Source organism: Rattus norvegicus, chromosome 4 (assembly GCF_036323735.1).
Source record: "Rattus norvegicus strain BN/NHsdMcwi chromosome 4, GRCr8, whole genome shotgun sequence".
In the NCBI taxonomy this organism is placed as follows: domain Eukaryota; kingdom Metazoa; phylum Chordata; class Mammalia; order Rodentia; family Muridae; genus Rattus; species Rattus norvegicus.
Window position 1 is genome coordinate 44625139 of NC_086022.1, and position 13063 is coordinate 44638201.

Below are 13063 nucleotides of genomic sequence, written 5' to 3' on the forward strand. Positions count from 1 at the left end.
TCCAAAATAGCTTTAAAAAGCCAACTTTACCCTATTTTTTTTAATTTACTTATGTATATGAGTATACTGTCACTTTCTTCAGACACACCCGAAGAGGGCATCCGATCCCATTACAGTCAGGTGTGAGTCACCATGTGGTTGCTGAGATTTGAACTCAGAACCTCTGGAAGAGCAGTCAGTGCTGTTAACCACTGAGCCAATCTCTCCAGCCCTACTCTGTCTTTTTTATTATCTCATACTGTTCCTTAAAATATTAAGGGTCCAAAATTACAAAATGATAGTGTTGGGTAAACTAACTATATCTGAAATTGGCATATGCACGACAATTAGTGTTATCAGCGCGAAGTATGGTTTGGCAAAGAGTTACAACTGGGCCAGTGAGAATTCTGGCTACTGGCTGTTTATCACTCTCTGTAGAGAAGGGTGCTCACTCTCCTTCCCTGCATTCTGTTATCTAGCTTTAGCGCTCCTTCCTGGTTCAGAAACTCTTCCCTGAACATCATCTGATGGAAGGCCATCACCACAGCCACTGGCGTCACTGCACTTTGTTTGAGCTGCTGGTCGATCCATGTGCCTGTACATTATTTTATAGGAAGCACCACATAGTGTTTCAGAGCCCTGAGTTTGGAGCTGAGGGCCATTAGAGGTTGGACCCTGTGCTCACCGTACATTATGAGTCCTGTCTTCCAGTGAGGGTCACCGGATTCAGCAATATAAACCATTTGCTAAGGCTTCAGAATATAGTATGCATTCAAAAAATAACAGTAATTAAAATTACAGCTTCATTTCTTCTACAAGAATTTTATATTGATATTTTTGGTAATGAAGTATTTTAAGAGCAAATTAATTCAAGTCAGTCCACATACATTTATTTATTTATTTATTTATTTATTTATTTATTCATTCATTCATTCATTCACTTGTTCATTCATAATTTTACCTAACGTATTTTTATATGTTTTATTTTTATTAGAGTTCCCCTCCCCCTCCCCCTCCCCCTGGTTCCCCTGCCTTTTTCCATGCACATCTACAACCTTGCTGTTTCTGATTAGAAAGCAAACAAGCATCTAAGGATTAATAATGAAACAAAACAAAATAAAATAAGATAAAACCAAAAAAAAGAAAAAAATCAGACTGGGGCTGAGTAAACAAACTGAAGAAAAAGAACTGAAGGAAAAGTACGAGAAACACATAGAATTGGACATACATATTCACACACAGGAATCCCATAAAAGCCAAAACCAGAATGCATAATATACACACACAAAAAGCATTGACACATCCTTATGAGACAAAGAAGCCCCAAAGACACGACTGAGTTCTTTAGGTATCTACTGGTAGGCATACTGTCCGCCCTTAAGACTGGTTTATTTCCCCTGTGAAAGTCCCTTTCAGAAAACGAATTGCTTTATTTGCAACTGGTTTCATCAATTAGAAATAGCATTTGGGTTAGGAATGGTAGCCTGAATTTAAATCGCAATTCTAATGCATTTAAGCACTGTGACCATAGATAATGTATGCACACAATGTTTTTCAAAAACAACAGTCATTAAAGATATTTCAAAATTCATCTTCAAAATAGTAGTCAAAATTAATAGACCATACCAAACTTGCTGGTCCCACTCTTGTTTGCCAGTTAAACACAAAGACTCTGAACCAGGAGTTTGTTCAGAATAAAAAGTTGAGTTTTTCATCAACCAGTAGTAACTGAAGAAGAGATTTAGATATGATCTACTTAAATGAACCATGTAGGAAATCACATTGGTTTATCAGGACTTACATCGAAATTCAGTTACATAGTTGGCCTCTGTGAGAATGACTACAATGGCCAGATAATAATTAGTAGATTCTTCCCCTCCCTCTCTTTCTCCCTTCCTCCCCCCTCTCACTCCTTCTCTCTTTCCCATTCTCCCTTCCTCTCTCTTTCTTTCCCTCCCTCCCCTGCTCTCACCCTTTCCCTCCCCCTCTTTTCTCTCAGTCTCTATCTCTCTCTTAGTTTCTCTCTCTCATTGGGAGTGATACTTTGTTTTGATCTGTTTGTTTTTTCTTTTAGTATGTTATTTATAAAATTTCTCTCAGTTCATTAATAATTCCAATCAAGCTCTAATACTTAATTTATAAATAGGAAATATGTCGATTTTTTTTATCGACCACATATTCCCCAACCCTGTTCTCCTCAGTAATGTTCTCAAATTGTTGTTTTAATAATAAATAATAACAATTTAATTATAATAATAAATATTTAATAATAAATAATGTATTATTTGAGATTAAGAAATAAAACTTTTCTGTTGGTGGTACGAGAATATTTTTATCATGTATCAATATTGGCAATACCGTTAATCCGTTCCAGAGCGGAAGCCCGTGAATGTTACCTTGTTGTCTCAGAGGGGCTTCCTTTCATTTTATAGCTGGCTTAAGTCCTGCCGAGATTCAGCAACTGTGGAAAGAAGTGACTGGGGTCCACAGTCAGGAAGACAACGGCATTAAACATGGAGGGCTCGACCTCACAACCAACAATTCCTCCTCGACTACCTCCTCCACCACTTCCAAAGCTTCACCGCCAATAACACATCATTCCATAGTGAATGGACAGTCTTCAGTTCTGAACGCCAGGCGGGACAGGTGAGTCTCCCGCACTGCACTTTCTGCCTACGCCTGGATTTTATCACCACCGTCGGCAAAACTGAAAATGAATAGGAACAAAAACTGGATTTGGAGCAAGGGGAGGAGAAATCATTATTGTTGACCTTTTACTCTTTAAACTATAAAATGACTTCAAATGCCACCAGGCTACTAGATATAAACGGAGAGCACACCTAAAGAAATTAAGTTTTCCACGAATGTACAAGGAATGATTATATTGACATATTTGGGTAAATAACCTATTATGAATTAACTCCATTTATGAGAACATTCACTAATCCCGTTATGCCACAACAATGCAGAAGCAACTCTGGACATCTATATTCTTGATGACATAATGCTCAAATACTTTCTAGCTTCTTAGCACACATTGAAATCTGAAATAAGGAAGATATGTATGATGCATGCATTTTTATTGTTTATTTTATTTATTTACATTTCAAATGTTATCCCTTTTCCCAGTTAAACCTCGTTCTCCCTGCTTTTATGAGGGTGCTCCCCCACCCATCCACCCACTCCCATCTCACCTCCCTGGCATTCCCCTACACTGGGACAAGGAGCCTTCACAGGACCAAGGGCCTCTCCTCCTATTGACGGCTCCAAAAGGCCATCCTCTGCTACATGTGCAGCTGGAGCCAGAGGTCCCTCTATGTGTACTCTTCCATTGGTGGTTTAGTCCTTGGGAACTCTGAGGTGTCTGTTTGGTTGATATTGTTGTTCTTCCTATGGGGTTGCAAAAACCCCTTCAGCTCCTTTAGTCCTTCCCCTAACTCCCCCATTGAGGTCCCCACTGATGCACACATTTTTAATTATTTGAAATTTGAAATATTAGTGAAAATATTGAAATTAACACACTTTTATGGTTTTAAAAATAAATTTAACTGGGAATGTGTACAGCGACGTCATTGGACTGTTGTTGCCAATATTACGTTGTGTGAGGTAACTTCCACCTTTAGTGTTTTAGCCAAGAGTTCTGTCTTTTTTTTTTTAAACTGAGCTCCCATAAGAAACATCCAGATATATTTAATAACAATTCCACTTGCTTAGGCACATCATTTACAAGTCAGATCTTGTCAAATAACTTACATAAAGTGTACAATCTAAGAATTTCTAAAAATGTAAAGTTGTCTTTAAACTCTGAAGATTAGGTACAGAATTTTATAATGGAATGACTTGCACACAGGAACTGCTCTGTTCCCGAAAGAACAGGTATTAGATTGATGGTATTGTCATGTAGTAACGTATTTGCCTAGCCGGGGCAAAGAAACATAAAAGTAATTACAGCACTGTTTAAAATAGGAGACCAAAGTGTGGGGATGTTCCTGGCATTTATCTGAGCACATGTGGATTTTCATCTTAGGTTTTATTACAGAACGCTATGCTTCTGGATGCTTTCATGCTGCTGTTTTAATTGAGATTAATGTGATGATTATATACTTCAGAAATATGTTAGTTTTCGTAGGATCTCTCTATCTGATATAATACCCACTTATTAAAGGCCTACCATAATTATGTAAGGATACTGCTAATAAAAACTGTGCCAGAGCAGGATTTTTCTTCTTTTTTTCCCATTTTTTATTGAATATTTTTTATTTACATTTCAAATGTTATTCTCTTTCCCAGTTTCCCGTCCAAAAGCCCCCTATCCCATCCCCTTCCCCTTCTTCTATAAGGGTGTTCCCCCTCTCAAACCATCCCCCTTCCCTACTCCCCATCCTGACATTCCCTTTCAAATCAACTGTAGATGCTAGGAATATTTGTATATACGTATATGCATATATATGTATAGATATGTTTTGCACATGAATATTAGCTTAAATGACCTTACTGTTCATACTGTGTTTTAAAGAAGTATTTCAAAAAATATTATGATGACTTTCATATAGCTTTCATTAGAACACATTTTTCCCACTCCACAACAGAAGGCTACATATACATATTTTTTTTATTTAGAGGTAAAATGTTACAGTCAGGTCATATGGCAAGATTAGCATATGATATTATAGAGTCCTCTTAGTCTTTCATCCTTTATTAACAGTCATCTTTGGCTCTATTTCTCCTCTAATTGGAACATCATCTAGCCTTGGCAGTTGAACTATTCAATAGAACGATTAAATTTTTCTGACTGCACTGAGCTGAATTGACCTGTTTTGACCTGTTTGTCACTGATCGTAACCTGACAGGCGCTAGCAGCCTGCACCGATTATGGCTTTCTGAGATGAAGCTGACGTTGTGTTCTCTCGCTACAGTTCGTCCCACGAGGAGACTGGGGCCTCCCACACTCTCTATGGCCATGGAGTTTGCAAATGGCCAGGCTGTGAAAGCATCTGTGAAGATTTCGGACAGTTTTTGAAGTAGGTTTTCACTCTTCTTGGGGAAGGGGAAAGAGATTACACGGGACTTTTTAGCACAGTGCTGTCAAATAAGCAGTAACCGAAGGAAGAACGAAAAGATGATCTCGAACACGCTGTTTTCAGTTCATTTCAACAAGTGGATTGGAAAAATCAGGCTAAAAATGCCCATAGGTGATATTCATGTTTTTATGAAAGTGTTTTGCCAATTATTTGGACGGCTTTGAATCCATAGAAATATGAGCCCGCCATGATGGTGATTCTAACCACTATGAAATAGGTCCATAAAAGAGCATTCCCTGGAAATGGAAATCTTTCCTGGAAACTGAAAATTTTAATACAAATTTCGTGCAACACTTGAATAGGCATAAAATTTCTCTAAATGAAATAAAATAGACACAGCTTGTAGGTCTGTTTAGAGGGGCAGATTTTGTACAGCCACCTCAATAACGGCATGATGCCATTTAATAACTAGGATCCAAAATGAAAGTCAGTGATGTCGAACATTGGACGCGGCAGCCACGTTCCACTCACCCTGTTACCTTTGGCATTTATGGTGCTGTATTTGGAAAGTAGATTATATATTTTCTCCAGCATAAAGTCAAACCCAGTGCATCCTTTAAATCTCCCTAGAATATTTGACTTCCAAAGCTTCTTGAGGGGTTCTCCTGCGGGTGAGAACATTCCCCTTTCATGGCTGATTTTCTGCCCACAGCGTTGGTACAGGGACGATCTGAACAGAGTGCGTGCCGCAGATAGGTTTATGAAGATGAGCGTCTTCGCAGGCTCAGCCTCTTGTGTTGTCATGGTGCAGCTAACAGGGTGAATGAACTGTTTCATGCTTCATCAACAATTAAGTTAATTAGCTCATTTGAAATTGCACTGCTTTGTTGCCAGGATGTTGGCAGAAACATCAAAAAGATGTGTTTACAAATGGCAGACCGACTGCAGAGTACAGAGCCGAAGTACCCTAACAACGAGGCAAGCACTTGGTATCATAATACCTTTATAAATGATTACAGGAAGACTTCCATGAAGATTTTTTTTATATAGTTTCAGACCAATTAAGGGAAAATTTGCTTCAGAGATCACAATGGCTCTTTAGAAATGGACATAAATGAAAATTTACATGTCTGTTCCAAAAAAGCAGCTGTGTGCTGTCCCCTTTTCTGGATGTGAAATTTATTATATTATTCCCAGCAAAGAGGGTATTTCAAAGATGGTAGGTAGGCTTTGCTCAAGTTTCTACTACCCAAAAAAAAAAGGCTACAAAATAAAGAAATGTAAATTATTTTAGCGATAATTACATAGTTTTTGCCTCCATCATTATGGTAAATTTGCTGTCAGTGAGCTTCTTTCTAAGATGACGGATTCTATGTCCTTGGAATGACAACTGAATTTATAAAACTACCTGCCTTGTAGGTATTTTCTTTAAGTAAAATCTGGCTCATTTTCTGAGGGAAAGTGCGTTTCTCTCCTTCAGTATGGCTTCCTTTAAGACACATGAAGCCCATTTCTCACACATCTCAGGTATTTCATTTGTATCAGTAACTAGTGAATAAATACGAATTCTCTCATGTTATCCATAGTCTTTCCTCATGCTCACACTGGTGTGTTTTTGTTTTGTTTGTTTGTTTGTTTGTTTGTTTGTTTGTTTTAACTGGAGACATTACAATTTAAAAAGCATTTCCCTTCAATTACATATCAACCCTGGTCTCAAAGACTGACAATTTTTCTATCCATTCACTTTATATCGATGAGAGAGTAATGACAGTAGACTGTACGGTCTTCCTTCTACACCATTTTTAATAGCATATGCTTTAAATTTTCTAATTTGAAGACCTGTGATAAATTTTGTTGCTACTTAATGCCAATATACTACATTAAAATGAAAAATTAATTTGACATATTCCTGAATCGGTATTATCTTTTTCTTCAAGAAATGTGAGAAAAGAAATAAAATATTTTATTAATAAAGTACTTTCATTTATTCAAAACAGTTGACTCAGCATCATATATATCTTGATGCTTCCAGGCACCAGATTACCATTCTCAGAAATTTAATTTCATCTACACATTAATTAACAAGTTGGGTATATTTTTATATTGAATAAAAAAAAATGAAGATTAAGAGCGAAATTGTGACAGCCATAGAAGAAAACAAAGATATAAGACAAAGTTCAAGGTAGCGTTCATCAGGAGAAAATTTTCAACTTTACAGGAAAGTGAGAAGTGACAGAATTTAACCATTTTTTTTTCTGACCAGTAATTGAGGCTCTCACCAGATCACTAAAAGCATTTAGTACTACTTCTTCATTACTGTCTTTTAAACGTCAAAGTGTAATCACATCTGACAAAACTTTAGTGTAGTTTGACTACAGAATTAATTACCATCCCATTGCACCGACGTCAGCTTGGATATAGATGTATTGACCTGCAGAGCTGAAGCCAAAAGCTTTAGAACGGAGCATCCCAGTGAGCAGACAAGTGTTCTTGAACTTGCCCACACAGGTGCCAAAATGGAGAGACGCAACACCAGAAGCACTGTCCTTTGCGAAAGACACCATGGGTAGTGTTCTTCAAAGTTTCTAGACACCTAGGAGCATTCTAAAGACTGACGGAGCAATGAAAATGAATGATTGGAGCCTGCTAGTGAGTGGCTCTTTGAGGCTTGATACCGCAGAAAGAGCAGCAGAAAAACCTAATGGACACCTATCCGTTTGTTTCGTGGAGATTTGCTTTCTTTCTCGTGCAGCTGACTACTCTACAATTTATGTTCTTACTTAGTGTGTATTGTCTATTTCTTTGTGTTTCACTAGGCAGCATGGCTACAAAATTATGACCTCAAGGAGGCATTCTTTGAACTTGTCAGACTGTTGTTTCTTTTGGTGACAGTGCCCATATCTTTCAAAACTAAGGCATCTCACGTAATCAGCTAAATGAATAGTGACAGCCAACATTTTGTATTTAAACTCCTGTCAATGCTTAAACATAAAAAGCTTGATGCAAAATAAATCAACTCCCAGTGATGTGCAAGTGAAACGTTTTGTTCCAACAGTCTCTGAGACAATTGGATTTAAGCACATCTCCCGTTTTTAGCTTATAAAATACTATAGCTTTAAATGAATATGAAAAAAAGAATCTAGAGGTTAAAATTGAATTGCTAATCTGCGGTGTGTATAATTGAAGTATCCACACACATCCATAACCACAAAAGCTTCGTGGAAGGGAATTGTGCGTTCAACAAATAAATTGGAAAGATTCACACACAGACACACACACACACACCCTTATGCTTTCTGTCTTCCTGAAATGTTTGTTTAATGGTTTTTAGACTTTGGCTGACTGTTTATAGCTGGTTTGTTTTTTTGTTTTTCTTCTCTTTTCTTCTCTTCTGTAGTTCCCACTACCTACCTAGCACACAGATTCAATGCAGTTCTGAAAGAACGTCAGTCGACCACATCATTTATTCCATTTTGAAAACAAAAATCAATATAGCTATAAAGTGACCCATAAATTAGAAGTGGCTCCCACGATGTTTGCTCTGCGCTGCCTTTCTGAAGGCCCCCTTTGCATTTTTTCTTCACCTCTCTGTTTGAACTGCAGTCTCCGTAAGAGGCTCATTAGGGGACATTAGGGACTGGAGCTAACCAGAATTCCAGAGCTTGCTTTGCTCTTATTAATGCATAGTAGAGTAGAATGCATTTAAATATTTCATAGGCATTCAGTAATTTGTGTGTAATCGCCTTGTTAGCAGACCAGTAGAAGTAGAGCAGGCCTGTGAAATGGTGTTAGTGATTGCCTGGGTAATTTACGGACCTTTGCCACTAGAAAGCATTATTGGTGGCTAGTATGAAGCTGTGAAATAGAGCTAGCAATAAGTAAAACAAGAAAGTTAATAAAGGATTTCTAACAAGCATCTTCTGGGATAACAATCCCACTTGGTCCTTTGTAAGGGCCCATAATTTATGACATAGGCAATATATCAAATGCATAAGATGGTATCATGGAGAATTCATATAAGAAAGGGTATTGGCAACATTAGTTCCAACTTCCTGCAAGGGACGTGATTAAATGATTAATGAAATGTCCCTTTGCATATGCATTTTGAAACAGCAATTAGGCACTGACTGCAAAAAAAAAAAATCTACCAATCCTCTCATTTTTCAGTATTATCTCATTCTTGATTTATAAATCATAGAGAATTTTTGAACAGCAATATGTAGTACCTGAGATGGTTATAAAAACATAAAAGAGAATAATTTGAGCACAAAATAGTCATAAATACATAAATTCATAATTTAATGTTAATACTTGGCCTATTTATTTGGTCTTATTGATTTATATTTATATCCGACACTATCTCTGTACTTTGATTGGCATAATTAAGTAGGGGGAATGAATAGGCACCGTTATTTTACATATCACTGGTAAACAATAGCAGGAAAAGGATAAGGGAGATGTGGCAGAGGTATGTATGTGTTTTTTCAAGTTCTCAGTAATCCACTGGCGGCTGTTCTATAAATGATCATTGAAGGGCTGCAAGCTAGCCTATAATTACAGGAAAGAAAGTGGCAGCCGTGGCATTTCATAACTATGTGTCCTCGAAAAGTGCTTTGTGAGTTTGTCACCAATGATAATTTAGATAGAGGCTCATTACTGAACATCACAACACTTTAAAAACCTTTCGCCTTCATACAGGAGAATAAAGGACTATTTTAATGGCAAGGTTCTTTTGTGTTCCACTGAAAAATTCAATCAAGACAAAACCTCATTGACTATTATTGTAGTCTCCAGTCTCTATTCTAATAAAAGCTGCAGAGATAAATTGAATAGGTCTCTAAGACCCAAGAATATAATGCAAACATATTGTACTTTTTTAAAAGTTGTTTTAATATAAGATAATTATCACTAAGAAGTAAACAAGTATAAAATTCTTTTTAAAAAGTGACTTCATGCAAAAAAATATGTGTTCTTCTGAATATACCTTTTCAGGTGAAACTGCATCATCTATTTATCTCCTACGTTCTATTTATATCCTAATCTTTATGTATAGCCTTTTAAAAATATGCATCTTTTAGGCTGATTGCAGGATAAATTATGTGTGTTTTGTCATAAGAGGTCTTGGTAGAAAAAAATATCTCACCAAAATACAACAATAGGAAACCATAGATATGCAATAAATTATTGTGTTAATGTTGCCAGGATTGCTTTGTTGTTCATTAAAAATTTGGGGACAAAATCGTGAATAATAAATTTTAATGCCATCTTGTTTATTAGAAATTAGTAACATTTTACATCACTCACTAACCCTGACTGACTCTGGCATTCTATGTCTTCTTCTCAGAGACCCTTAGTGATCCTAGCCCTCATTACACCCAGATTTCTAGCAGATCCTGCTAGAACTGAGGCAGAGCAGACAGGAAGAGTGGGAAGAACATCTCACGTGCTCCGGTCACACAACTCTAGCTTGACCTGATCCATCTCACTATTTTGGGTCCCAGTTTATCATCAGCCAAGCCTGGCAATTATAGCAAGATACGTGGAGGTTTTGTTGTTAAAATCAGTGAGGAGATGTTAAAACAAACTGGCCTAATTTATCAAAGTTGGAGTGGAAAGGAACAAAGGTTTGTGATGGCTGAACCTAGATCTACTAACAAATAATCCACTCGTTAACAGGTTAGCTTTGGGTCACTGATACTTTAAGTCTTCATATTGTACTGCAAGTGCGTCTGTCTATGTACTAGCATCCGTTTCATATACCTCAAGAAGCATACATAACAGTCCCCCTTTTTTTTAAGTCCCCATAATTGTCTCTTGAATTCAGCATGCCCAGAATCACATAAAAGCTTTAGAGATATTTTTCAATGATACTGAAATACATATAGATACACATATGAATTCCTAATTAGATGTTGTGTTCAATAGCCCTTTTCTCTCTTTCTGTGTCTCTTAAACGGCTGTCTTCCTTTACCCATTGGTTAAGTAGACATACCAAAAGGAAATGAATTACCTGAAAAATACTTTCTTAATTTGGGGCAGTCATCAATAGTGTATTATAAATTGCAAAACAAAAATTATTGGGTATTTTCATGCTGTCGAGCGTGCTGCTGCATTAGTTTTGTTTTGGTACAGTAAGATACCACGTATTGGAGGCAACCTCACCTTTGTGTCTAATAATAAGCATGCGTTAAGATTAGAGTAACAACTGTAGGTTATCTTCCTTCTCTGTGTCCATATATTCCATATATTCATCCCAATTAGGACTATTTACAAGAAACATCAATCTTATTACTCTGAATCTTCAATATGTCTTATGTATTAGTAAGAGAAAACTACTATTAATTGTGTGCATGGATATTTCTATGGAAAACTCCACCACCCTTACATAATTCACACCACATCCAGGTGTAAGATATTTCTCACTAAAAGCCAACATACAAACAAATTCTTTCTAATACAAAGAAAGTAGAGGGTTGCTTCTCTCTTTCTCTCTCAGTCTCTCTCTGTCTGGCTCTGTGTCACTCTCTGTCACCCCCCCCAAACACACACACAAGACATACTAGTTTTTACAAAGTAGACCCTGAAAGCATGGGAAATCATACATTTCAACTTCTACTTGGGCTCTGTAATAGGATGGAGAAATGTTTTTGTAACAACGTAAGCTTCAAGGCAATGTTATTTTTTGCTACTTGAAGAGCCTTTTTATATCATCCAAATAATTTTCACTAAACATTGAGGCACATTTACCTTCTTTCTCTAAGGTTTCCAGGCATTCCGCTTTCCTAGTGCGTAGGAATCTACAAGTGCCTTTCCAATCAGGAACGTATTGCTGGGCCACATCACTTCTCATTCTGCTTCATGTCTTGTGTTTTACAGGCACCTTAACAATGAACATGCATTGGATGACCGAAGCACTGCCCAGTGCCGAGTGCAAATGCAGGTGGTACAGCAATTAGAAATACAGGTTGGTCACATGCTCCCTTGATGTGCACTTTCCTCAGTGGTCTGGCGTGCTGACCAGAGTACTGAGCAAGTGGCTGCATCTTACTGGCTACATCATATTGTCTTGATAACACAATATCTGTTCAGAAATGTGGACATTTCAATTCAAGTTATTTTTAATAACAATTGATAACATGGTTTCTATACTTTCTGTATCAGTTGGACCTATGTAAGCTTCAGGTCCTGTTGTATATGTTCCGATATCTTCAAACTTCCTATCTATAGTCTTCCTATTGTAGATCTAGTACAATAGACATAAACTCCCATAAGTTATGGCATTGTTGTACAGACAGTTTTTGTACAAGCTAATCTGGATTCTGGTGTGCCACAGGATTGCACATTACAACAGAAGAGCCACTTTTTATAATATGATGAGTGAACTGAAGAATCTGTGTATACTGATATCTGTGACTACTGATATTAAGACCTACAACACTTAATTTGTCTTTGGCATTATAACATAGTGAAAGACAATGTATACACTGTCTACAGACTGTAAAAATGCTGTCAAAGTTGTAGTTTTTCAAACTTAAAAGTAACACAGAGTTTTGCTAAAAAATAAACAGAAATTGTAAGACCTCAGAAAGCAAGGATAACACCCCAGACTTAACTTTTGTTTGGGTTTGGTACTCCTGTAAGGCTTCCTATGATATGTCATCTTTAAATTTTTTCCACAAACTAACTTTTTGTTTTCTTTAATACATTTAACTTGGTTTTAATCCTCTTTACTGCACCTTACATTGTTTCCAATCCATGATGCTGTTCCTTTCTCCAGAGAAGGGGAAACGTTTAAGATACAAAATAATGAAGGATGTGTAATAATGTATCATTGTCATAGTAGCACAGAAAGCTTTCACTGCATAGATCTGTTTGCCATTGCTAAAATGTAGACTAAAACGTTAGAGGTCAGCTGATGATATGGCCTGCAGTGTGGCCAATTATGCTTGCTCTCTCTCTCTCTCTCTCTCTCTCTCTCTCTCTCTCTCTCTCTCTCTGTCTCTCTCTCTCCTTCCCTTCCTCCCTCCCTGCCTCCTTCCCTCCTCTCTCTCTCTGTCTCTCTC

General features: G+C 37.1%; 1 protein-coding gene across 9 annotated transcripts in view; it reads left to right on the forward strand.

Moving 5' to 3' along the window:
• The window catches only part of Foxp2 (forkhead box P2), a 577853-nt gene that overhangs the window by 525291 nt on the left and 39499 nt on the right, over nt 1-13063 (forward strand). For all 9 annotated transcript variants that reach the window (XM_063286479.1, XM_008762718.4, XM_063286477.1 and 6 more), the window contains 3 exons: nt 2412-2625; nt 4896-5000; nt 11877-11964. In XM_063286479.1, the coding sequence (XP_063142549.1) occupies nt 2412-2625; nt 4896-5000; nt 11877-11964 (407 nt within the window). The remainder of the gene's footprint in view (nt 1-2411; nt 2626-4895; nt 5001-11876; nt 11965-13063) is intronic.